Source organism: Pollachius pollachius (genome assembly GCF_949987615.1).
Source record: "Pollachius pollachius genome assembly, chromosome: 2".
NCBI lineage: Eukaryota > Metazoa > Chordata > Actinopteri > Gadiformes > Gadidae > Pollachius > Pollachius pollachius.
This window is the reverse complement of record NC_136935.1, coordinates 48,858,808-48,886,157: the sequence shown is the minus strand read 5'-3', so window position 1 is coordinate 48,886,157 and position 27,350 is coordinate 48,858,808. Positions and strand designations below refer to the sequence as shown.

Below are 27,350 nucleotides of genomic sequence, written 5' to 3'. Positions count from 1 at the left end.
ATGTTTTATTGTTATAAATAAATCATTAACATTTACATGGCCATTAAATGGACGATAATTAAATGGTTACACAACAAAATTTGGAAACGCTCAAGGGTGATAAATACTACAGTCCTGAGCAAGCGCAACTCATATCCCACACTCAATTGGTTTGAAATACTGCCCCCTGTTGGTGCCAGCAGGATTTTTCTGGAATGTACATATTGGCCTTTTGCATTTTTATTCCATAATGAAAAGAGGTTATTGATCACCGCATTTTCTTTGCATTGTTTCACCTTACTGACGTACGATTCGTGCGATTTTTCGACAAGGCTTCATAAATCGTCAAAGGATCGGAAGACAACGGTCAAAACGCTGTTTTATTTTTATTTTTAATAAATAGCTTAAATAAATTGTGTTTGTATATAGTTAATGTAAATATAAATATGTGTTCCTTTGTAAAGCCGTGTTGTCTTATATTGGCGTGTGAACACGCAAATGGTCTGTCACAGCCAACGGATTGTTCCATTGTCATCTTACAGGGGTGTTAGAATCGATATCTTTCCTTGCCTAATTCTATATCTAGAGAAAATTAAATTCTGGAAATGTTTAGTTTCATTTCTTACTTACTTTCTTGCTTCTTCTTTTTGCATCCTTATCAACAATAGACGGTGTTACTTATTGTTATTTATTGTATTGAAATACATTTTCCGAATTGATTATGGAGCCCTCGTGTGTGTGTGTGTGTGTGTGTGTGTGTGTGTGTGTGTGTGCGTGTGTGTGCGTGTTCTTTTTTTTGCGGTTATGATTTATGTTCATTGACCACTTTCTGCCACAAGATGTCGCCCTTCACAAACTAAAAAAGCAGGGCACTCTAGCGGCAGCCAGGCCTACTTCAAACAAAAATATAAAATAGTAAAACAAACGATGATTCACTTTGCTTATTTAATGTTTGATGATAATAATGAAACGGATGAACGTAGAGAGTATATGCTTACACATTCAATTAGTTGGAACCCAGAACCTTGGCACAGGCAGCTGAGACCGGCCTGCCCAGGGTTAACATGCCGTCACTACTTTCCATGTCCCGAGTCGTGTTGTGATTCACTAATATTACAGCTGTCTCGGACATGACGTGGTTCTTAAGGCCTGTGACGGGGGCTATCTCCAACGCGCATGAACACCGTGCGTGTATGCGGGCTTGCGCGTCCTGGATTCAATCCAGTAGTGTGTGAAGCGTCTTTTTATTAGAGAGAGACAGAGACAGAGACAGAGACAGAGAGACAGAGAGAGAGAGAGAGAGAGAGAGAGAGAGAGAGAGAGAGAGAGAGAGAGAGAGAGAGAGAGAGAGAGAGAGAGAGGCAAGAGAGAGAGAGAGAGAGAGAGAGAGAGAGAGAGAGAGAGAGAGAGAGAGAGAGAGAGAGAATAATTAATCCACTGGCACAGGGAGCCCATGGTGGTAGTCCTCGTCTGGACCGAGCACGGGGTTAGTGTTCTTCAGGTCGGCGTACTGCAGCGAACCCTGCAGAGGAGTCACAGAGAACGGTTAACTCGACCGGGAACAAGGGCACCTCGACCGGGGATCAGGGCATCTCTCCCCTGATGGGTCGGGAGAATATTCTTGCTAATCACAACAAATGCTTTACTCCTCAGGAGAGGGAGACGAAGAGAGGTCGACGAAGAGAGGGCGACGAAGAGAGGGCGACGAAGGGAGCGAAGAGGAAAGGGAGTTTTTTTTTTATTTCGGTTGTTTATGTCCGATTAACTCTCACATCCCCTATAATCGCAAAAATGCTGTCGCTATCATACGGATGAAAACAAAAGTATCTTTTAACTTTTAACGTTTTAAATACTAATTTGATACTTAAACACAGCAGATTGCAATTAGGCGCAATCAAATTCACAGATTACATATCTCATTTGTCCACCAGAGGGGGTGGTGTATAACTGTAGCTGGTGGTGTATAACTGTAGCTGGTGGTGTATAACTGAAGCTGGTGGTGTATAACTGTAGCTGGTGGTGTATAACTGAAGGAGGTGGTGTATAACTATAGCTGGTAGTGTATAACTGAAGGAGGTGGTGTATAACTATAGCTGGTGGTGCATAACTGAAGGAGGTGGTGTATAACTATAGCTGGTGGTGTATAACTGAAGGAGGTGGTGTATAACTGAAGCTGGTGGTGTATAACTGAAGCTGTTGGTGTATAACTATAGCTGTTGGTGTATAACTGAAGCTGGTGGTGTATAACTGAAGCTGGTGGTGTATAACTGAAGGCGGTGGTGTATAACTGAAGGAGGTGGTGTATAACTATAGCTGGGGAGCTAGCCTAGTGTGTTGTTAAGTTGGTCAATATTAAAACATTCCACCGACCACCGTCGAGACAAAGATATTTTTAACAGATAGCTGTCAGGAACCGGCTTATTTATACAGACGAAACAAGTATAATCTCGCCGCTCCAAAACCTTCCTTGACAGAGATAGCGCGCCAGGACTCAAACAGAAACCGCCTTTTTCCCCTCCTATTTTGGAGCATGATGCCATGGCTCATTTATGACCCATCACATTGTCTGCCCTCAGATAGACCGGCCGACACCCCACGCACCTTATATGGTCACGACAGAGAGGGGGCAGTGACTCAGGAGGAGGAGGAGGAGGAGGGGGAGGGAGGAGGGGGGGGGGAGGAGGAGGAGAAGGGAGGAGGAGGAGGAGGAGGAGAAGGGAGGAGGAGGGGCAAAGGAGGAGAAGGAGGAGCAGGAGGGGGAGGAGGAGAAGGCAGAAGGGGGAGGGGGAGGAGGAGGAGCAGGAGGGGGAGGAGCAGGAGCAGGCAGAAGGAGGAGGTGCAGTAGGAGGAGGAGGAGATGTTCAGGAGGGTAATTGAACTGGTTTGATGTAACCGAGCGATAGGGAAGGAAGCCCCAGCCCAAAAGGTCTTTGTTCATGCCTGGAAACTCTGAGCACCACTTCTCCCCCCCCCCCCGCCCCCCCTCGGCCTGACGAGAGGCAGGGAGGCCGTGGTCAAGGCTGAACCGCAGGAGGAGCAGAGGAGCAATGGAGGGAAACCAACACGAGCGCGGCCACGGGCGAACTTGGTAAAGTATGGGAAAGTCTTGATGGTTCCTCCTCCGAGTGTGAAAAGCAAGGTCATGTATTGAGCCGTTGCTGAATAAAAAGAAAGAGAGAAGGAATGCATAGAAATAAACATGACTCACGTATTCGTGATCAGCAGCAGCAGCGGCCACACCTGTAGGACATTATTCTATTATTTAAGAGTTTGCCAAGGGAAGTACCTAAAACAAAGTTATCGTGTGAGTGCGTGCGTGCGTAAGTGCGTGTGCGTCCGGCCTTGCCAACACACAAGTCCACCATGCGATGGAATCAGTTTGTGAGCTGGAAAGTCAGACCGCCATTTATCAGCCACCTGACAGATGTGATGACCTGCTGACCGGCTGACCAGCTAGTTCCCTCTTTTTTTCTCCCATTGTTTGACTCCACAGAGGGGTGTGTGTTTCACTGTGTAAATACCTGGCCCAGCGTCTGTTATGGCTGGAAATATTGAGCCCCTTAACGACTTCCCAACCAATCAACGCGTTTGTTGTTTCACTTGGTATCTAGTGAGGGTACTCTATGTCCCATTCCGGCCATGTTGTAGCGTGGAATTCTCCAAACAGGAATTGGCAGCCACGGCCAACAGGAAATGGTCATCTTTCTGTAGCTTCCCTCTGTGTTCTAACGGCAGAAATGCTGGTGATTTACTCGGTGCGGTGATTCACGGTATTCCGGACGTCAGTAGTATTGCAAAGCAACGTGGAACAGTGCTCGGTGAATCCCCGGTCAGGGGATGACACCACGACCACGGGGTGAACTTACCGGGAGGAGCGTTCTGGAGCTCGGTGTACACAGTGTCCGTGCCCTTCTTCAGCACCACTGTTGATGAGGGAGAGAAAGACAAATTTACCTCAACATCAAAAGAGACAGCACCCTTATCATGGAATTTGTTTATTCTGTTAGATTTATTCCTATTCGTTTTAAGGGCCAACTAGTGACTGTGGAGTAGCTTAGCCGCGGTCCGCGAGGGCGCTTCAAAGGACAACGTGGGCATCACTGAACCCTCAGGAACCTGCTTGGCAATCAGTCCGTCGCTTCCTGTTTACACGCCGGCCCCCTGGAAGCCAGGCTGCCATGGCAACCTGCTCACGCTTTAATGAGGGGTCATTAGGGGCCCCGCCCAGGAAGCTATGCGGCTGTGACTTTATCGACAACAAGGAATCATGGACAAGGAATGAGAGGAATTGGGGTTGGGTAATGAGAGGGACGGATGTGGGGAGGAGAGGAGAGGGAAACGTCGAGGGCCTGAGCTTGAGGATCAGATATCAGTCGGACGTGGGTTAAGTGGATTAACAAACTAGGGGATAGAAACTGGGTTGGAAGATGTTACAGAATAAGACTTAGTGGTCATAACAGTGCATCAGGTAAGATGGAGGAACAGTTGAACAGGTGAACAGGTAAAACTGAAGAACAGGTGTGTGTGTGTGTGTGTGTGTGTGTGTGCGTGCGCGTGTACCTTTGGTGGGGTCTGTCGGCTCGGGGTGCACCACCTCAGTGTACTTTACGTCAGGCTCGTGAGACCCCACACTGGCCTCCTCGTCGCTGGCTGGGGATCATCATACCCCACATGTCAGGTCAGAGACGCCCCCGATCGAGCGATCATCGACCCCGACCCAGCTGAGCTAAAGCTCCGCGTCATGAAACACGGTTGGAAGGTTTGAATCCGAATGCCTATTTCGTTTTTGGTATTTACGATCGATGGTGGGGGTCATCGAACACCACAATCCTATGCTGGGCTTTCTCAGGCGGTAGAGCAGGTTGACTTGTAACCGGGAGGTTGCTAGTTCGATCCCCGGCTCCTCCTAGCCGAGTGTCGAGGTGTCCCTGAGCGAGGCACCTCACCCTGACTGCCCCCGACAAGCCGGCTGTCGCCTTGGCGTGGTTGAGTCCGCCGTGAATGTGTGCATACAGGGTTGTAAGTCCCTTTGGATAAAAGCGTCTGCTAAACGCCCTGCATGTCAATGTGAATGTCGTGAGACTGAAGGGTCGTGTGTGTGTGTGTGTGTGTGTGTGTGTGTGTGTGTGTGTGTGTGTGTGTGTGTGTGTGTGTGTGTGTGTGTGTGTGTGTGTGTGTGTGTGTGTGTGTGTGTGTGTGTGTGTGTGTGTGTGTGTGTTCATTCCGCTCCTCACCTGCAATGGCAGGTCTCACGCTCCACATGCTGCTGCTCGTTCTGTCCTCTGTCACTATGAAACACACACAGAGCCACACATGCGTTAAGCCCGGTCTGCTGAGAGAGCGCAGTACAGCAGCACAACACCACGCCCAGTCGGTCTTCAGAGATCCGCGTGAGTTGTGCCAAATAACAATAAAACATAAAGGGTATTGTTTTATCGTAAATAATTACTTTCTTCTCACGTGCGGTGTATGTGATTCAAAGCAACTAACGATGCTACCGTTAAATATATGAATACGCTTGCAGGGTGCTGTTTTGTATGCTGTACTGGCGTATTCACTGAGTATATCAAATAATACTTTGAGATTTACTCGTCCCTTGCGGATTCAATTGATTCACTGGGTTCTCTACCGAGTTGTAAAACCCAAGGCTGAGGCGGTCAGCTTTACGGCGAGAGGAAAAAGCCAAAGCCCAGTGTAACAAAAGGCGTGGATGATGTGTTTATTTGGCGTGCCGCAGATATCCCTCTCTGCCTCGTGCACAATGGGCTGTTTGGTCCGTAGCGGCCGAAACAATAAGCGCTGGCGTAAACAATGCTGCAGCCCTCATTGCAGGTCCACATAGAACAACACTGCGCCGCAACTGATTCATTTCCTCCACCTGTTGCATGCATCTAGTCCCCCCCCCCCCCTCCCTAATGTGTTGTTCAGCTCGATGCCGGCCAATTTAGGATGTTTCGTTGGGTGCGACACATTGTTCGAGTTTGTTATTCTCTCACTCGTTTTTGGCGGGAGATACAGCTTGATGGAACTTGAGATCAGCGCAGGTTTCTGCTTAGGTTTAGGACGTTTACCATTTTTAGCAATACAGAATACATTTTCCCTGTGTGATCTTCCATCGCCTGCACAAAATAAAGGGCACTGAAACACTGCAGTAATCAAAACCTACATCTTTATTCTAGCGCGTAGCCTCTCATCAGTATATACACACACACAATGCAAAATATACACACACGTTTCTCTACTGATAGTGGCAAAGTGTATATACAGTCTTCTATTAGCAACAGTGCACTTCAGATAAATAGATTTGTCGTGACAGAGACAAAGGCAACCGCCCCTAATGAGACAAAAAACACAAAATGGAGGAAGACGGAAAGACACTCGTGCTGATGGCTGAGAGAGCCGGACGCACACCAGACAGCAGACGGAGGAGAGAGGGAGGCTGGATTAGAGGAATGCAACTCCTTTTCATTTTGTGTGTCCTCGGACAATAAAAGCCAAGACTCGTCAATAAGCCTTTTTTTTTTTTTTTTCACAGACGCTCCAACTTTTGGAGTTTTCTTTGTTCTTCCTTGAGTTTCCCTTCAAATGTCAATCTCTCCGATTTAAAAAGACAAACGATTTTTTTCGTGGTTTTCTTTCTTCCACTGAAAATATTGTTCTACACTGTTTCCGGGATACTGAAGCTGCTCCTGTTGCTGATGTCAGCAGGCAGTGACGCCACACTATCTCGCGTCCCATTGGTCGCTCTCCCCTCCGTGCCCTCACTGTTCGATGCTGCGTCTGTAAGGTGGAGACGGAGAGGATGAAGACGATGAGGGCGACGAAGGCGATACTTGAAGCTTAAGGGTCTGCTTGCAACAGCAGCAGGGGTTAGAGGCAAACTAGGCTATGGAGCAGTTATGTGACTTAGGTGAGCATTAGGTGGCTTGAGTAGCTATCAAGGTGCATGCACACTGCCCCAACAAATACCCACACCCAGAAATAGAACGGTGGCCGAAGTTGAACAACACGATTCAAAATGACCGCCGACAACCCGCAATAACCACCAACTTGTGTGGCACACTGGCCCCATGTTGGAGTTTGTTTGGGTACCTAAACATGTGATGGATTTAGCTGAGGGACCGGACAACATCTAGACACTAAAGCCGTAACATTAGCGTCACTTTTAGAAAACGGCGTCGGCTGACGATTTCGAACATGAACATGCCATGGCTCTTAACGAATAACAAACACATGACGACGGGACGTATTAATAATGATGAGGACAGATGCCTGTTAGGAGTGACGACATGCAGAGAGGTATTGAAAGCGGGCTACCTGTGGCCGCCGTATAGGCCTCTGTGTCGGGAGCGAGACTCACGGTTAAAGAGTCATCTGATTTAGAGCCCGAAGGCTTTCTGAGAAACGGTGAGAATAAAGTCATTGTAGGCAAATGGGGGCACAAGGCAGGGGGTGGTGTGTGGTGGTTTCAAACAAGACAACTATCAAAAGCTGTGAAAATCAAAAGCTACATTTCTACTGAGCCTAAGCAATCGTACAAAGTGTAAAACCATCTTCGATGGCATGAAAAGGAACGGGATGGCGCCTTGTTGAGCCACTGTGGGGTACGGCGTTCCTTATTGAGTGTCAGGCTAAATGAGATGCTCTACTTTGCTTTGGAAGGCCAGCGTCTAAAGGGGGGTGGGGGAGGAGGGACAACTCACACGGACAGCTCTGTCGTCACTTCCTTTTTTCCTGATGGCAGAAGAGAGGAGGTGGTGAGGAAAAAGAAGGAAAAGGTGGAAAAACAGAGAGAGAGAGAGAGAGAGAGAGAGAGAGACAGGAGGAGTGAAAACGCGGTTGCTTTCCGTACATGGTAAGACATGGGGGGCCGTAGTGGAGATGGACGGGGGGCTGTAGGTCTCTCTACCTCTGCGGGACTTGAAGTGCAGCACGCACAGCAGCACGGCCGCGCACAGCACCAGCAAGCAGGAGGCCGCGATAACGCCCTTCTTCCACAGCGCCAGGCACACTGGAGGGGGAGGAGGGGAGGGCCAGAGGTGAGGAACTACAGGACAAAGGGAGGACGGTAACAATAGAGAGGCATGGCAGTGGAATGAGCTGGATGAACGATTGAATAAGAGGAAGGGGGAGAGAGACAGCGAGAGGTAGATCAGGCATGGGATCGGCAAAGACCAAGACAACGAAACGGTAGCCCACACACACACACACATTTCAAACCTTTTCCAGGAATCTAATTGGGCGACAAGTTGGCTCCAGAGTGCTGATACAGAATCTTCCCATGAAATGGGTAGGATCAAACTGTTGGTGGCTTTATTACAGCATATTTTCATTACTGAGCAGAAGCACCTTTGAAGGATCTTGAACTTCAAGATGTATATGTGGAACATGCAATTCTTCTTTTCCAAAAGAAGACCACAACTTTTGGTGCCTCTTCAGCCATCGCAGGAAGATTCAGTAGAGTTTCTTCAGTAGATCATCTTCAATAGGAACCCTGTGCCCCGTTGCAGTGACGGACACACTGTGCTGTGGAAGGTGCCGTCCTTCGGAGGAGATGTAAAACCAAGGTCCTGACTTCCAAGGGCAAAGGGCATTTATCGCAAAGAGTAGGGGTTTCCCCGGGGTCTTGGCTAAAGCCAAGGCTCATTCAAGCGTGAGCGTTCTGGCGCTGATTGGCTGCCGTGCATCACCCAAGTGGGTGCTACACACTGGTGGTGGTTAGTGAGGTTCCCCCCCCTTCACTGTAAGCACTTTGAGTTTCCAGAAAATAAAAGCGCTATATAAATTCAAAGAATTAGAGGATCTTCAAGTGAGGTCCCCTCGAAAACGAGATGGTTCATCTCAAGGGGTTTCCTCTGAATACATTTGAAATTAGAACCTATTCAATAGAGCCTATTCAGTAGAACCTCTGTAGTAGATCCCCTGCATTAGATCCCCTTCAATAGAGCCTCTTCAGTAGAGCCTATTCAGTAGATCCTCTTCAATAGAGCCTCGTCAGCAGAGCATCTTCAGTAGATCCCCTTCAGTAGATCCCCTTCAGTAGATCCCCTTCAATAGAGCCTCTTCAGTAGATCCTCTTTAATAGAGCCTCTTCAATAAAGCCTCTTCAGTAGATCCTCTTAAATAGAGCCTCTTCAGTAGATCCTCTTCAGTAGATCCTCTTCAGTAGATCCTCTTCAGTAGATCCTATTCAGGGCGCCTTTCTCTGAACCCAAATTTTAGATAAATATGTTTCACCCTCATGCTCTGATTAATCCCACTCCCTGCTTTTAAGAATTGCATAGTTAATTTTTTCCTTTTTCATGAATTACATTTTTATAGTTGTACTGAAAATGGAATACATACATGAATTTTTTTTTTCTTGACATACATGAATTATCCGATCTGAAATGGCGATCTTCTTGTCGACTGACGATGTCTGCTCAGGCTAACACTGACCCACGAGCGAATGGGGTATGCAGATGTGTAGTAGGGCGCGTTGTGCTCAAACCGAATGCAAACAAGTATCTTTGTGGATACTTGGAAGGGAAATAAATCCTCATGCACTTCAGCCTATAGATGTCCTCAAATCCTCTCCGTTCCCCCCCCCTCCGTATATATTTTACGGATCTGCATGATTTATGTGGGCCACCATCCGGAATTCCGGATTAATCAGGAAAAAAAATCACATACCTGATAGATACGGAGATATACAGAGATGAAGGAAAGAGAGAGAGAGAGACAGAAAGACAGAGACAGATTGAGAGAAAGAGACAGAGAGATAAGGATATAGAGAGAGAGACATACAGAGAAGGGGAGAGAGAGAGAGAGAGAGAGAGAGAGAGATAAGGATACAGATACAGAGACAGAGAGGGAGGAAGGAGGACACATCGTGGGGAAACGACGGAGAGACGGAGGTCATGCTTCAAAACAAAACCAGGACAGATGCTTCCTTTCCACAACACTTGAGGGTTTTTCCCCCTCAAGTTGTACACCCAAATTCTCGGCAATAGTTGTTCTGCATTATTTGTTACTGGACCAAAGGACAACGCTATCTAAAGAATGCCTCCAGTGGCCCCCCAACACATGTTCACCATCTCTGACGCCAGGTTCCCGTTACACTGGTTAAATGTAAAACATCTTTTGGCCATTTTCCACATTTCACAACAGTTGATACAGAAATGTTGTATTTACTTCAGAAAACAAAACTGCATAAATGTGAGGTGACCCAGCCATCAGACGAAGGCTACAGCGATCCGAGCATGCGTATCCGAGTCGGGAAATCATGGACTGAAACTGGTTTAAAATGCCATTGTGGACTTAAAAACGTTTTGCACACAAAAACAAAGATTTCACACCTATTCACCAGAGTGTGTGTGTGGACATGGCCTAAGACCCAGTCCCTGCCCCATTTCCCTCCCAAGGTGCAGAGAGCAAGAGAGAGAGATACAGCAAGAGAGAGAGAGGAGGGACAGAGAGAGGACGGAGAGAGACAGCAAGAGAGAGAGAGGAGGGACAGAGAGAGGACGGAGAGAGGCAGAGAGAGGCAGCAAGAGAAAGCGAGAGACAGCAAGAGAGCAAGGGGAAAGAGAGAGAGAGGGGGGGGGGATAGAGAGAGCGAGAGAGACAGACAGCATGAGAGAGAGACATCAAGAGAGAGCGAGAGACAGCGAGATAGAACTAAACCGATTGGTCGACATGACTCGTATGGACCGATGGACGGACGGACGGCATCACGTGGCATAAAGTGTTCCAGCCTCCACCCCAGACGCCCGCCGGCAGCTCACCCTCGATGAGCACCGTCTGGCTGCGCACCGGGTTGCCGTCTTGGTTCACGGCCTCGCAGTAGTAGGTGCCGCTGTGGTCGCGGCTCACGGCGTGGATCTGGTGGTCCATGATGCGCTCGTTGGTGGTCCCGGCAAACAGCGGCTGGGCGCGGTCCTTGCGGTACCACTTGAAGGTGACCGGGGGCGTGCCCTTCACCCCGCAGATCAGTAAAAGCGTGTTGCCCTCGGAGACGTCCCCGGGGGCGGGCAGCGCCGTCAGGGTGGCGTTGGACAGGGGGACTGGACGGGAAAGGAGGGGGTGTATAGTTTAGACCGGGAAGCTGTTTTTTTGGAGCTCAGGTTTTGAGCTTGTAAGCGTCCTACCACAACTGCCAGTCATTTTCTGAACCCACTACGTCCCGTTTGTATTATTTATTGACTCAATTAGTTAGTAGGCTGTGTGCGTGCGCGCGTGCGCGCACGCGTGTGTTCAGCCTTCTGCTGAATAGCATCAATTGTTAGCACAGTAAGAAGTGAGCATATTTCCCATTTCCAATCTAATCACATTACAAGTGTTTTGTTACACAGCCATTTCCACGGGTGTAAACTACAATATTTGATAACGACAGCAGGGATGTGCAGATGTATGTGACACAATAATAATACAAAAATGTAAAATACAAGTAAAAGCCGTCTCTATAACCCCCCCTCCCCCTGCTTTACCCCCTGCAGTCGCCTATGACTAGGGGTGGGAATCAAAGGGTACCTCACAATACGATACGATACGCAATACATGGCCCACGACAATATTAATATACAGCGAACATTAATACACAGCGATTCTGCGATAATCATTATATTGTGAGGTAACCCTGCAACGAAACATCACAATATATGTCTAACCTTGAATACAAAATGACCATGAAAAGGTAAAGTTCTGGATTTCTGTCTTTATTCGTAGTCCAAACTGAGTTTTTCAGTTACTCATCCTAAAAAAAAAAAAGAGTCATTTGACGATTCATCGCTGCATCGACATCGTGACCCACCCCTTTACCTATGACGCTGGCGTTGAGTCGCGGGCTCAGCTGCCCGTCCTTGCTGGGTGTGTTGGCCGCCTCACACATGTAGTGTCTGATGTCGCTGGAGTCGTGGATGGTGGCGGTGAACAGAGCATCCTGGTGGGGCCCGCTGACCGTGGTCACGTTCAGGGGGTCGTACTTCCTGAACAGGGTGTAGTTGATGGGCAAGCTGCCCCGCTCTGATCGACAGCGGATCTTGAAGGGCCGTCCCAGGATGACTTGCCCCACCACGGAGATACTGGGTCGGACCACGGACACTGTGTTCGGAGGAGGGGAAGGAGGGACGGAGGGAAGGGGGAAGGAGTGGAGAAGGGATGAACACGTGACGTTATGGAATTTGCCACGAAGCAAGGCACTTTCGGCCTTTTAAGTCGCAACTGAGGACATTTCAATTTGTAGCCTAGAATAACAAGGGCATCTCTGTGCTGATTGATGGGGATATCAATAATGTTATTAATTTAATCACAACCTTAAATTCTACGAGTAAAATTGAAAGGCCGGCCAGCGGCTCTCTCTTTGTATCTGATTAGCGGACTCATCCCCAGGAACCAATCCCGGTCACGTCACCGGCCAGCCGAGCTGCCTGGCTCTTAGTCATTTTTAGAACTTGATTATTTTGCCCCTGAGGCTTTTCTCAGGAAATGATTAAGAAACACACACACACACACACACACACACACACACACACACACACACACACACACACACACACACACACACAAACACACACACAAACTGTAAAAATAAACTAAATCTCCAAAGGTCATTCCAATCCCAGCTTCACTCCACTGCCTTCATTCGATTGGCTGAATCTCAAATTGACACCCCCATTGCGCCATTGACCACGCTGCAGCAGCACCCACCCTTGGGCCTGACCAGCAGGGCCTTGCTGTGCTTGGTGATGCCCCTGGCCGTGGCGGTGCAGGTGTAGTTGAGGTGGTAGGGCGGGGCATTGCCCGAGAAGCGCCCGGTGTCTAGCTCCGGGGTCAGCTGGCCCTTGGGGTCCAGGGTGTAGGAGATGTCCTCTGAGGCCAGCTTCCTGGCCACCAGCACCTCGCTGCTGCAGGTCAGCATCATCCTGTCCTTCTCGAAGACCTCGGCGGGGGACAAGCTCAGCCTGGGCACTGAGAACAGCTCTGGGACATACCAATGAGTGGGAATGAGGGGGGTGAAGTGAACAGCTCTGGGACATACCAATGAGTGGGAATGAGGGGGGTGAAGTGAACAGCTCTGGGACATACCAATGAGTGGGAATGAGGGGGGTGAAGTGAACAGCTCTGGGACAAACCAATGAGTGGGAATGAGGGGGGTGAAGTGAACAGCTCTGGGACATACCAATGAGTGGGAATGAGGGGGGTGAAGTGAACAGCTCTGGAACATACCACCCAGTAAGCATGATATGAACAGCTTTCGGACATACCATTCAGTACGAACGATATGAACAGCTCTGGAACATACCAATCAGTAGGAAGGAGGGGTGATATGAACAACTCTTGGACAGACCAATGAGTGGGAATTAGGCGAGATATGAACAGGTCTGGGACATACCAATCAATAAGAAGGAGGGGTGATATGAACAGCTCTGGGACATACCAATCAATAAGAAGGATGGGGGTGTGATATGAACAGCTCTTAAATTTCCATTGTACATGACAAGCACACTTGCTGTGAAACACATGGTTATAACAGACACACGCAGCTATGACAGGCACATACACACACACACACACACACACACACACACATTGAAAACGGTCACTCACCGGTCACAGAGAGGGTCTTGGTAGCCTTCTTCTCAACGTTCGCCATGTCAAACGTGCACTGTATCTCCCCGGAGTCCTTAGCGGTGATGCTGCTCTTGACGTGGTTCACCCCGGTGCTGAGCAGCTTTTCGCCGTGGCTGAGCACCAGAAAGACGCCGCCCGGGCTGCGGGAGTTTCCCTCTAGCCTGCAGGAGACGTTCAGCCGGTCCCCCTCAAAGACCTCCGTCGCCGGGTGGATCTCCAGCACGGGCCTGAAGGAGAGCTCTGTGGGCGGAGACGGAACCGGGAGTCAGAGAGTTCTTTGTCTGGCTACATTTACAGCTACATACAGGGCCTTCAGCAGACGCTTCAATCCAGAGCGACTTAAAATAAGCACATTTGTCAGAAGAAGGTGAAACAATATATCGCTGTCAGTACAGTAAAGTTGCTCACAGAACTAAGTGCCAAGCACTAAAAATCGCTAGGTTAACCCATTCCGTGTATACAACAAAGATAGCTAGGATAAGATGCTACACAACCAAGTAATATATCTAAGTACGACATACGATAAGTGCGTACATTAAGTGACAGGACATACAACATACAATAAGTGTGTAGGAGGGGTGGTTCTGCAGGGTGACGTGGAAATTAGTGTGTTTATGTCTTATTGATTGGTGTTAAAACTACAATTTTATTCAATTGTACTTGTATGTCACTTCATCACGGGTGCAGTCTCAAAGGGGTTAACAGGCCATATATTTACGACCCCCCAGACCCTAGCCCCCCCAGAGGGCAAGAAAGAACTCCCTTAATTAGCAAGGAAGGGATCTAGAGGAGGAACGCAGAGTGAGGGATCCCTCCTTCCATGGATGGTCAGGAGTGCAATGGGTGCCGTAATTGACGTACATACATACATACATGCAAAACATTTTAACATAACTCCGCTAAAACACTACAGAGTGTACTAGAGCAGTGATTCTCCACTGGAGGGTATTTTGAGTGGGTCTCAGAGCATGTGCCAAACCTTAAGTAAACCTTAGAAAGAAGCCTGTGAATCAATTAATATTTCGATGTTAATTCAGGTATTAATGGCTCACGATTTAAATGAGTTCAGCCCCATTCGTGGCAGCCGTTTGTCCCCTCCATGTCTTTAACAGTACGTGACGGTATTGCGGATTTCTGCGATATTGGTACATACATTGATTTATTTCAGGGTCATGACTTAAGGACTGATGACACTCCAGACCAGTGCGGCTAGACCCCTTGAGCACGAGGCATTACAGGATTACGTGCCATGCTGATACAAGCTCAATCTCCTTTAATTCACCTTTATTAACCACAACTTAAGACAAATAAGGGCAGTGACATAAATCCTGGCCAAACATAACCTCATTTAAGTACCTTGAGTGAGATAAAAACAAATAAGCGACAAAGACACACTGATCAAATCCTCCTCGGTCAAAGCCACGATAAACTCTGCGGTATTGATTCAACCTGTGATGCATTGTGTGGACGGCCTGGGGCCTGGGTTTAAAACCACATCAACAACAACAACACGTGGTCAAAAACTATTTCAATCTTTGGTGGTGGCGTCTTTTCGAGCTAGCTTTGACTCTGAGAGCGGTACATGGTCAACACCTGGTTTGTCAGAGACACAAGGTCAACAAGCTTGCGTTTTGGAGGTGGCTCGTGAAGCATCTATTGAACACAGGTTATAATTCAGTTTATATTGGAAGTGGGCGGAATGGTAGATAAGCCACGCCTACAGGTTTTAATTTACCAAGGGTAAACCTTCTGTCTTGGCTCGGGGCGGGAAGGGCAAAGAGGCCATGTTTTTAGTGACTTATCTACAAACTCATTAAACCTTATATGGTGTAGTCCATTATGTGGAGAAGCCTTCATAACTTGTATTAGCAATACACAGTGGTCCAACGAGGTGCTGGTGGTCAAAATAAAGCATAGACATAATAATTGACATCCCACCCTGCACTGTGTGATGTAAATTATTGACGGAGACGGAGACCTACCCCTGACGGAGACCTACCCCTGACAGAGACCTACCCCTGACGGAGACCTACCCCTGACGGAGACCTACCCCTGACGGAGACCTACCCCTGGAGACAGAGACCTACCCCTTGACAGAGACCTACAGCTGACAGAGACCTACCCCTGGAGACAGAGACCTACCCCTGACAGAGACCTACCCCTGACAGAGACCTACCCCTGGAGACAGAGACCTACCCCTGGAGACAAAGACCTACCCCTGACAGAGACCTACCCCTGACGGAGACCTACCCCTGACAGAGACCTACCCCTGACAGAGACCTACCCCTGGAGACAGAGACCTACCCCTGACAGAGACCTACCCCTGGAGACAGAGACCTACCCCTGGAGACAGAGACCTACCCCTGACAGAGACCTACCCCTGACAGAGACCTACCCCTGACAGAGACCTACCCCTGACGGAGACCTACCCCTGGAGACAGAGACCTACCCCTGACAGAGACCTACCCCTGACAGAGACCTACCCCTGGAGACAGAGATCTACCCCTGACAGAGACCTACCCCTGGAGACAGAGACCTACCCCTGACAGAGACCTACCCCTGACGGAGACCTACCCCTGACAGAGACCTACCCCTGACAGAGACCTACCCCTGACGGAGACCTACCCCTGGAGACAGAGACCTACCCCTGACAGAGACCTACCCCTGACAGAGACCTACCCCTGGAGACAGAGACCTACCCCTGACAGAGACCTACCCCTGACGGAGACCTACCCCTGACAGAGACCTACCCCTGATGGAGACCTACCCCTGGAGACAGAGACCTACCCCTGACAGAGACCTACCCCTGACAGAGACCTACCCCTGGAGACAGAGATCTACCCCTGACAGAGACCTACCCCTGGAGACAGAGACCTACCCCTGACAGAGACCTACCCCTGACAGAGACCTACCCCTGATGGAGACCTACCCCTGGAGACAGAGACCTACCCCTGACAGAGACCTACCCCTGACAGAGACCTACCCCTGGAGACAGAGATCTACCCCTGACAGAGACCTACCCCTGGAGACAGAGACCTACCCCTGACAGAGACCTACCCCTGACGGAGACCTACCCCTGACAGAGACCTACCCCTGATGGAGACCTACCCCTGGAGACAGAGACCTACCCTGACAGAGACCTACCCCTGACGGAGACCATGACGGTGTTGCTCTTGTTGGACTTGGTGGATCCGGGCGCGAGCATCACGGTGTACTCGCAGTGGACCTGGCGCACGCCGCTACCGCTGAAGCTCAGCTTGGCGTCCGCCCGGTTGGACGGGAGGGACTGCTCCTGAGTCTCCCGGCCGTCCACATAGAAGTAGAAGAAGATGGTGCCCGACTCGTCCGGCGCGCTGCAGCTTGCCGTCAGCTCCTCGCCCTCATTCAGCGTCGACCTGCTCAGCTGGAGGAGCGGCACCGAGACACCTGGAGGGGGTTGGGGAAAACACAACAGGTTCTGGGTTTGATCTCCGATATCTGATGCTAAGCCATCTGCAGGCATCCAAGAGCAAGATGCACTGATTAAATGGTAAATGGATTGCATTTATACAGTGCCTTTCTAACCAGTGACCATTCATCCATTCATGCACACATTGACACTCCGACGGCGGCGTCAACCATGCAAGGCGACAGGCAGCTAGTCGACAGCACTTACGGTTGGGTGTCTTGCTCAGTGCCACCACGACACTCGAACTAGCAACCTCCCGGTTACAGGTCAACCCGCTCCACCTCCTGAGCCTCAGGCTGCCCCACTAAGCCCTACCTATCGCTTAATCACCTGCATTTGTACTGCATGCATGTCAATGACTAAATTCGTTTTATTTCCCCCCCAGATGAGGAGACCATAGTAGCGGCGCTGTCCATTCTTTAAGCAGAATACTGCCTCGTTCAGTTTGCTCCCGCCTTATTAACGCGGTAAACAGGGACTGACGGGGAGCATCCCGCAGGCCCAAAGCAAGTGGGGTGTAGCCGCCTTGTTTAACGGCTCTTTAGCAGCGAAGACGTGCCCAGTAATTGGCACCCGAATCACTCGACTCTGAATAACCAACGGGCCATTTTCAAAACAAACAATGGCCGTCAAGGTTCATCAGTTTCCCGTCATCGTGTGTGCAACAACCTTATTGCAACACACCTGGAAGCGAGCCAGTGCACCACAACGCCTCTGAGGAGAGGCGAACTGCTCCCATGAAGCCGGCTGCTGGTTATGGCTGTTTGTGTTATTTTATCTTTTAACTTGCTCTATTGACTACCCAATAATACTCTGTAGCGCTAACTAGTAGTAATAATTTTTCATTTGCATAATTACAAGATATATAATTATACATATAGACGTATATTTATTTGTAGATCAACATTTGGATGTTTGTATTTCTCATTTGTGATTACATTCCGCTATTCTTTTGAATTCTTTGAAAAAAACATGTTGAAACTATTTCAGTAACTACTCTTTTTTTTAACACTGTATGATCATTTTTTTTAAAAAACACCCCCCTACCTGTTACCGTGAGCTTGCTGATGTCGCTGTTCTCCCCCTGTCCGTGGATCTCCACCCGGCACTTGTACTTCCCCGTGTTGGAGTAGCGGACGCGCAGCAGCGGGTAGGCCAGATCCGAGACGGTGGTGTTCTTGGTGAAGACCTTGGTGCCATCCTTGTAGAAGGTGTAAGTGTGGAGGAGCTTTAGGGGCCCCGAGGAGATGACGTCAGCCGAGCACCTCAGTGTGGCGTTGGCGTCTCGAGGGAGGTCGGTGGTCGGCTCGACGGTCAGCGTCACGCTTCTTAACTTGAACGAGACTGGAGCGGCAGGGGGAGGTCAGAGATATGAGGCGAGGTTAGTCTGTTTGTCAGGGAGATCAAATCAAGGTTTTCTCAAATTTCTCTCTGGGAATAACGCTCTGAGTCCTTGACAGATATATGATGTTATTTGATCATCAACATAGTTATCTATGCCTTTTTATCACTGTGACTGAAATAAGTCCCCAATTTAGAGAAAAAAAGGGCCAAATGCTTTTTGCCAATAATCCTGTGAGTCCATCCACTTTGAGAATGTGACTTTCTGAATGACATTTCCTATTATTTATATACAGTATATATGTAAGAAATGATGGCCATAATAATGTAATAAATGTCTCAAATAACAAGGCAGTTCATTGAGCAAAAAGTCACAAATCAAAACAGATATATTGGACGCAGTCAATTTTAAGGAGCAAAATGTTTATATGCTGCATGTCTAGAAAGCTGGCTATAATTTCTACTGCTATCCAAACTCCTGCTTGATAGACCTGAAGATAGATTGAGATAGATCAAACTTACCAATGACCGAGAACATCTTTTTGATTTGAGGCTGCTACACCACCGGCTAACATGGTATTGACAACACATACCAAAGCGGAACATCCTCCATGTTGCTACGACTACCTGATTCCCCAATCCGGCAATTCTAAAGCTCTGTGTTCCCCCATGGACATCATTGCGCACTGATCAACTACTGGCTCATGGAGGTGGGAAGTGGGATCGGCCAACCTAATAGACGTTTCCTTTGGGGTAAATATTCCCATTAAGGACACACAGAGGGAGTTGAACCCTCAACCCTCTGGCTGATTGACATCTGTACCAAGCAGTGGGCCGTGCTGCTTCTATGTTCTGAACAGTCAGAGCTGAGTTCATGATGGATATTAATATGCAGGGAGAGAGACCGCCTGTTAGAACCTGAGTCTGTCAGAGTGTGTTTCCGGCTGCCACGATAAGCAGGAATAGAAACGAAAACTAGAAAGGAAAATGAGGAACAGATTTGTACGAAAGACGATTAGGGCCACATACAATATTTTTTTTGAGCTATGACTGACTAATCTCAGTTCTCAAAAAGTACACATAAGTGATTATTGTTTCAGAGGTCTGACTTTAATCTCAGAATTCTGACGTTAAACTCAGAACTCAAAACAAATTCACAAGTGGCCCAAATCCTCCTCTGTAGATTTGAATTGATTAGAATGGTCTGTTCCCGATGACGAAGCTCACGCTTGGTCAAGTCTGTCCGCATTTTATACTGGTATGCATTCCATAAGATAAACCTGTCTGAAAGCACACATTCCTTCATCTTCCTACAAGATCAGGAACACACACAAGGGAATACAGATAGGGAACTGAGACACGGGGGGGGGCCGAGCGTGGGAGAACTCAAACAAGCTGGCAGGGGACACTGTATCTGTGCATCAATGTCACGCCGTCCCAGATCTGCCTAGACCTCCCAGGCCTGCCTACTGACAGCCCTCAGCTCTGCCTACACCCCCCCAGGTCTGACTACACCCCCCAGATCTGCCTACACCCCCCAGATCTGACTACACCCCAAGCCCTCTACACCCCCCAGCTCTGCCTTCATCCCCCAGCCCCGCATACACCCCCCAGGGCTGCCTACACTCCCCACCGCCGCCTAAACCTCCCAGCCCTCTCTACAACCCCCTCCCCCCTCTCGCCGACAGCCCCCAGCGCTGGAGAGAGCGTCGGTATGCCTCAGAAGCCCAATGGGAAGGGGTGGGGTTTGTGTGTGTGGGTGGTGTTATTCCCCTGAGAGCTCCTAATACACAAGCCGGCCGCAGGACAAGTGGAAGGAAAGGAAAGCAGAAGCGAGGGAAAGGCACTTTATAGAACAAACAAGGTTCTCTCGGGGCCTGGGGTTATTTATGAGAAAACCGTCTGTGGCAGTGGCACCCCACCCAGACGCTTAGCCACCCCACCCAGACTGTTAGTCGGGAGGGGGCAACGGGGAGCGACACTGATGAGGAAACACCACGTCCGGACAGGGTGGGGGTCAGAGGTGTGGTCCCCAACCTGTCTGTCTGTCTGTCTGTCTGTGATGGGGCCCTCGCCCACATTATCGGCGTGGCCCCCAACCTGTCTGTCTGTCTGTCTGTCTGTGATGGGGTCCTAACCCAGATTATCGGCGTGGTCCCCAACCTGTCTGTCTGTCTGTGATGGGGTCCTAACCCAGATTATCGGCGTGGTCCCCAACCTGTCTGTCTGCCTGTCTGTCTGTGATGGGGCCCTCACCCCCCACCCCTCTCCTCCACAAAAGCTTGACGCAACAACGAAGGTTTGCCAAAGGACACAGTGACAAACGACTGAATGTCTTTTTGTTACCATCGAGGGGGTTTCTAGGATAAATAACGGGGAAAAAAATGTAATAAAAAATGAATGAATTAATAATGACATCATTAATAACTGTTTTGCTGTCTCGGGTGAGTCAGGTCCGTCCCAAACCAACTGAATCACGGTACAGTTTTAACCCCGCTCAAAGCAGAAGCCTCTCTCCTCTCCTGACACGTGAAGAACGAAGCGAGCGATCGCCATGGCAGCAGCGACTGCACTCCTGTTTCTGCGTCGGCTGCTACTCCTGTCTTTCCACAGCCCTTGCCCAATTCCGACCTCCCGCTCCAGGACAAAGTTCCCCATGAGAGAGAGGCGTGGGACTCCTCCGACAGGCCTGTTCCCAAAACCTTGCAGCACGTTTCCTTCATGGTGCCAGCCCACCCCCCGCCAGCGCACAACAACACAGATAAGACGCCTGTATTCTGAATCCAAATCCCAGATCGAAAACAAATGTCCAACAACGGCTATGACTAAGAATGTCAGAAAAGCACGTACAAGATTATACCCCTTTGGAAACATCAATTTAGCAACCGAAACAAAGCTACAGAGACTATCGTTCGGCGAAGGCTTTGGTGCCATTGGCCAATTTTTCGCGACGGCGTGTTTTCTAAATCCTCTCATCTTTTCCATGAGCATTCCTTAAAGATAGTGAAGACTACATCACAGCATACTCACAGTTCTGAGCTCCCACCAGGGTCCCTGAACGCGATGGACACACATGGACCAGCAACACCGGGGGGGGGAGGGGGAGAGAGAGCGGGGGGGGGGGGGGGGGGGGGGGGGGGATAAAAACAGGTTAATGACCGATCCGCCAAACCCAAGAGAGTATCCAAGACGAGCTCCGCGCACGCGGGGGTCTCTTACAGCAGGAGAAGAGCAGTAAGAGGGGTCCCATCCTGGACGAAGGGGTGGTAGGATGGCCTTCCACGGGCTCCTCTGCCAGCCTGGGGTGGAGAGGATGGGTCGATGGGTGCGCGCCGTCTGACTCCGCGGGGCTGGGTAGTGGCGTGGCGTGGGCGGAAGGGTCCTGGTTGCACTCTAGGCTGGGTGGATGTGGAGTGGCCCCCGGCTGCGAGTAGCCCAGTACTGGTGCGGGGGGGGCGGGGGCTTATCACCGTCGGCAGCAGTGCTGGTCGTGGTGGTGAGGTGACTCCCTCTCAGCGCTTGGCTTCTTTGGACAGGAAGTGACTGTTGTTTCCTCAGGATGTGCGCTCGGCTAGGTTCTGTGCTGTTAAGGAATGTCGCACGGTGTGTGTGTGTGTGTGTGTGTGTGTGTGTGTGTGTGTAAAACAGGAGAAGCGGCAAAGCAATGATTCACCTGCTGTTCCCAGTGGTCAGTGTGTGACCTTTTGACCTTAACCTGTGTTTATAGATATAGATATAAACCACATATATAATGTGTGTATAATTCACATTTTGGTCCAAATATACAGCAACTTATTACAATCCCGGACTACTTTATTTTTTACAAAGGAGAACAGGAACAAACACTGGGTTTCTGTTACGTTCTGTCGAGGGCGTCAAGTTCAATAGACGTTGTTTTTCAGCACATTTTAAAAAGGTCTTCGTAGCGAATAAACCAGCGGATCGATGAGGACTGGAGTGGCTCCAGAATCTATTTCAGACCCGGGGCTTAACTTGTTCTTAGCGGGGGGAATGTGGAGAAAACCAAGCAAAGTAAAGCATTACAGCCCCAATGGGCCCTTTCAGACCACCACGTCACAGAGTTAATGGGACCGGTATAATGGTCAGTGAGTGACAAATCGTACACCTGTTAACTGAACGACTGCAGGTTAAAGTACTATTAGTGGCTACTCTTAAGAAGCGAGTGCTAGACCACAGCTGCCGTTACAGCTGTGGAACAATTACTTTTGATCCACAGAAATGTACATTTTTAATCTCAACGGATTTGAAGAATAATGACGAGTGGCTCCTTAATCAGGAGAAGTAGGTGAATCATATTGATTTATCCGCTACTAGCGTAGCATTTGCGCATTGGCTTGTTTTTCAGATTAATTAAGTCATTTCAGGTAAGGTTTGTCCCCATGATTTCACAAACAGTTGGTTGATTTAAAGCCTGGAATTAATTATAAAATTCATTAAAGTCAGTATATTTATTTTAAAAGTAATTTATTATGCAGGCCTATGGACACTGGCCTATCAAGCTGTATGAATGCATGTGTTTAAAGTTTTTAAATCAGTTTGGAAGAGCTTTCTACATTAAATGTTACTCAATGAGGATCAAATATTGAAGCCAAGAAATTGTGCTGTAGGTACGATTTGAGAGTTGTTGAGGTCATAAGAGGGAAAGATTTTGAATATAACCCCCAAAAAGTCCCCATCCTCTCTGCCCCGTTTCTCTGCCATTGATAATTGTTGCAGTCACACACCGTGATTGGCAGGCAAGATGGATTCCACGAACCAATCAGGGAAGAAATGCCATGATTGGTTAGAATGAAACGAGCGGAGAGCAGTGAATATTGGCTCATACAGAAAGAAGAACAGATATTCTCAGAGCATTTCAATCGCTTATAGCTGACGTTATGTTATTTTTAACAAACTCAACTGAAATGATAGCTCTTAAATCTTACCGTCAGCAGCAACTTTGAGATCTCTACAAAACGGTAGCGTTTACGTTTTACAAAGCACTCACGCATTCATCCTTTTAAAGTGAATGTAAACATGACAAGAGAAAAGCATTGTGTTTGTGTGTATTTGGTTTATTTCATCTCTCGTCTCATAAACCACAGTTGTTTAGCAGTCTACAGTCCACAGAGACACACCTGATTGTTTTTCATATTGTCTTTAAACTACATAGTTATCGTTTCTTCTTTGTCTCCCCATCTAAAAGATTAAAACTCAAGCCAAGACACTTAAAAAGATTAATGTGTTTTTTTGGACCGAGGATCTTCACCAAAAAAGAAAAAAAAGAATGAGAAGTGAGTTTTTGGCGAAACGGTGAGACGGTAGACTGGGTAGCCCCGCCCATTCTGCCGGCGATTTGAGTTCACCCTGCACAAAAGTCTGGAGAAGAGCAATACATTTCTTTCTGCTTCCGATACGTTTTCGCGGGAGCCAATCACCAAGCTGGCTTTTCCCCTTGGCGCGCTATTGGCTGGTTTAACACAATGACGACAGGGAAGCGACGGCAAGCAGCCAATCGCGTACAGAGTAAGTTCAACTAGGCCCGTTGATCACGCCTCTTGTGCTGAAGAAAATGACGGCAGCTTCCCCAGACCAACGTGCAATCTACGATTGAGCTTGGTCTGGCAATGGCCAAACTAGCGAGACGGCCTGTGTGGCCGCAGTTAGCTCTCCTAGACCGCAGGTGGCACTACTGAGCTGAAAGGTGAGGTGGACTACATGTGTAGTCACTGTACAGAATGCATGGCATGTGATTTCAGTTATAATACATTATAATTAACAGATAGAGAACTTGTTTTTTGCTTATAGTGACAAAAAAAACTAAAAATTTAATTTCGGGGTTGTCAGGACATACAGAAACACACCATAATGACAGGAGAAGAAAGGTTTGGGAACCAACAGATGAAGGAAAAAATGATAATGGCTGGAAGCTAAAGGTATTTGTGTGTTTACGTGATTAAGTGATGGGCAGCCTCCTTTCTCCTCTCCATGCCAAGACTAAGACACATGCCAGTGAACCGAGCAGAATAATAAAATAGAAAACATAAAATGTACACGCGAAAAAAAGAAAGAAAGGAAAAAAACAGTAAAATTATAAAAAGGTTTTACTAAGCAAAGCTGCGACTCCAGCAGAGAGGCACAAGGCGGGCGATACTGCGAGGGACAAACAGCACGTAGCCAGAGGGTGTTAGCGACGCATGCTAACTAGCATGATGGGAGCAGGGGGGGGGGACAGCTCCAGAAAAAAAGGCCCAGAGCTGGACCCTTGAGGTTGAAGTGTTGGGCGACACGTTGACCAAGGCATCGTTAGTTTACATTGTACATCGCGAAGAAAGTCCACTTTCGACCCGCTACGTCTTATTGATGAGGTGTTTGTAATCTGTAGGTCAAGATGCAATAGTTTGGCCAGGTAAAAATCAACATAAAAACTGAAGTCGGCGTTTTTGGCCTTCTTGTTTTGACCACTGGGTGTGCATTACCAGATGCCATATCTGCACACTGGCACAACTCTCGTTGGTGACCAGTTGGCGTTCCTTTTATTTGTTTCCAGGGTCTGTTTACATCGTGTCCGCTGGTTAGCCTACCGACAGCCCATCCATGAGATGTAGAGAGTGTTCAGTGGACGATCCAAACGAAGTGTGACCCAGCTCCACCCTGGGGGTGGGAGGTGGGTTATTTAAACCCCCCTCATCTGGCCCTCGCTATTTAAACCCCCCTCATCTGGCCCAGGTAAACGTGCAGCCAAACCAAACTCTGAGCATAAAAATCGAAATTAAAACCCAATGAAACTCAAAAGACAGCATCGAAATCTCCTTGCCCGGTGAGCCAGTCCGGAGTGAGGTGAGAAACCTTGGGACGATAAGTGACAGATAAACTAAACACAAAAACCCATAGCTTCCTTCCAAACTGAAAGCCCCCAAACATATCGCAGTCGGCCTCAAACATTGCGGAGCTGTTCCCTTTACCACGTCTGCCATGGAGGTCGTTGGATCAATGAGGGATTGAGTCAGGTTTAAATATTTCATCAACCATGTAAAGATGCAAGCCAGAGGCCCTCTAGTGGGGGGGACAGCGGTGGTAGCGAGAAAGGGCCTTGGGCTAGCGGACAGCAGCACCAAACAAACAAAGTTAAAGCAACGGTATGAAGCGGACGTGAACTAGTACTGGATCATTTTCAAAGCCTGATTTGTCTCCCCTCTGTGTGGGCGCCCTGCAGTGCGTAGTGTAGTGTAGTAGTCCTCGTAGCCGTCCTGCAAACAAGACCGCTCATTTCCCAGGACGAGCTGAAAGCGAAAAAAGGCCTGTATCGTTGTATCGTCGTATGCTGGGCTGCGCTGGGCGTGAGCACGCGGCGTGAGGATTCAGTGTTCCCGACGGAAAGCCCACGCCGCCGAAAGAACGGGGAAGAGGACGGGGTTCTCAGAGGAGCTGAGGGTGGTAAGGGGGGGGGGGGGGGGGGGGGGGGGGGTTATTGCTCTGCAAATCGGCAGCTCTTCCGTGACGGCTGGCCGGTTTGGGGTTACGTGGAGGTGGCTAGGTGGCTAGGGCAGCCACCGCTCCGACCGCACTGTGCTTTGCTCTGCCAGCGACGTGTATATAACCAAGCCTTCGGACCGGGGGCCAGGGACTGCTGGCCTTGCATCGGGACAGAGGGGTTCTGTGTTGAACTAAGTGTGTATAAAGGGGTGTGTGGGGACTGCTGTGGCAGAGGGGCCACAGGAGGGAGCATGAGGATGAAAACAGGCATCTTTTGGGGAGTCAAGTGTCCAAGGCCATAGATGGGGACCTATATTAAATTTCATTACACACACAGGCACGCACACACACAGGCACACACACACACACCACCTGCCTGGTCAAGGCCTGGCTAAGGGTTGCGAGTCCATCATCCACACCAGTGGATCCAGTGGCACAACCTGGCCCAGCTCGGAGAGAGAGTGCAGGTGGGGCCTGCCCCCCTCCAGGCCAACGGGGGTCACTGTTCCTTCTTCGTCTTTTTCGCCTTCTTAAAATACAACTCCTTCCTCGTTGGTATGTACGCACGCTCTTCGTCCTCTTTTTTTTTTTTCTTTTTCTTTTAATGTACACGCTCTCCTCTTCGGCGAGGCCGGCGACCTACAATCATCAGCTTCATCACAAGAATGAGGAGTAAATGAATAATAATTATAATAATAATAATATAGAGTTTGTTCATCGGGGGAGTCTCTGGTCAGCAGCCATCTGTGTAACTGGGGGGACATTCGGGGTTTTGGCGATTGCATATGTACACTAGAACATAATTTACAGTCCCCGCTACGCCACGGCCGACGCCGCATCAGAGGGGTGGGGGTGGTGGTGGTGGTGGTGGTGGGGGTGGTGGTGGTGGGGTCCGTAGGGAGGTGGTGGTGGAAGCGAGAGGAGGAGGAGGAGGAGGAGGGAAGTGGAGGAGGAAGGCGACCGACGCTGCCACGTCGTTATCTGAGCCTCTTCTCAGCCGAGTAGATGGACATGTAGTAGTCGTTGCTGCCCACTGCCAGGTGAGGCTGGGGGGGGGGGGTGAGAGAGAGGAGAACAGGTCAACCAACGTATCCCAGGCCAACCTCAGAATCAGCATCCAAACTTCTCTGTGGACTTCCATAGGAGTCCACTGCTAGCGACTTCTCACACATGAGTATTCCCCTGCCTGTGTTTCCACCGGTTGGCCTAGCAACTTTGTTCTGTTCTGTTCCTTTGTGTTTACATGATAGCAGTCTGTTGATATAACCTTTTCAAGTATTAAACAACAACAACATCATCTTTTCATCACTGTACTTTGCTTCTATGTCCCCATTGGCATCGGCTCACATTGCGGAACGGGGAAGTTCCTCAAACTAGCTACCCTGTTCGTTGGATCGAGGATCATTTCGCAACCGAATCTAAAGACACCGAAAGATTCACACGTCTTGCAAAAATGACCGAATAAATGTCGTCCGACAAATGTAAAGGGAAAATC

General features: G+C 48.9%; 2 protein-coding genes across 4 annotated transcripts in view; both read right to left on the bottom strand.

Annotated features, from left to right (window-relative positions):
- Positions 1-341: 341 nt before the first annotated feature.
- Positions 342-21,819, bottom strand: pecam1b (platelet and endothelial cell adhesion molecule 1b). Its single transcript, XM_079730482.1, has 16 exons — positions 21,599-21,819; positions 21,410-21,433; positions 18,086-18,382; positions 16,735-17,016; positions 13,567-13,830; positions 12,667-12,939; positions 11,779-12,060; positions 10,746-11,024; positions 7,889-7,990; positions 7,683-7,713; positions 7,297-7,376; positions 5,214-5,267; positions 4,540-4,629; positions 3,846-3,902; positions 3,188-3,219; positions 342-1,501 (listed from the first exon to the last, which is right to left on the bottom strand). Exons 1-16 carry the CDS (start codon positions 21,627-21,629, stop codon positions 1,409-1,411), a joined length of 2,271 nt encoding a protein of 756 aa, XP_079586608.1. The 5' UTR covers positions 21,630-21,819; the 3' UTR covers positions 342-1,408.
- A 1,639-nt stretch (positions 21,820-23,458) lies between these two features.
- Positions 23,459-27,350, bottom strand: part of rptor (regulatory associated protein of MTOR, complex 1) — a 151,651-nt gene continuing 147,759 nt past the window's right edge. For all 3 annotated transcript variants that reach the window (XM_079730641.1, XM_079730643.1, XM_079730642.1), the window contains one exon: positions 23,459-26,901. In XM_079730641.1, the coding sequence (XP_079586767.1) occupies positions 26,833-26,901 (69 nt within the window). In that variant the 3' untranslated portion in view covers positions 23,459-26,832. The remainder of the gene's footprint in view (positions 26,902-27,350) is intronic.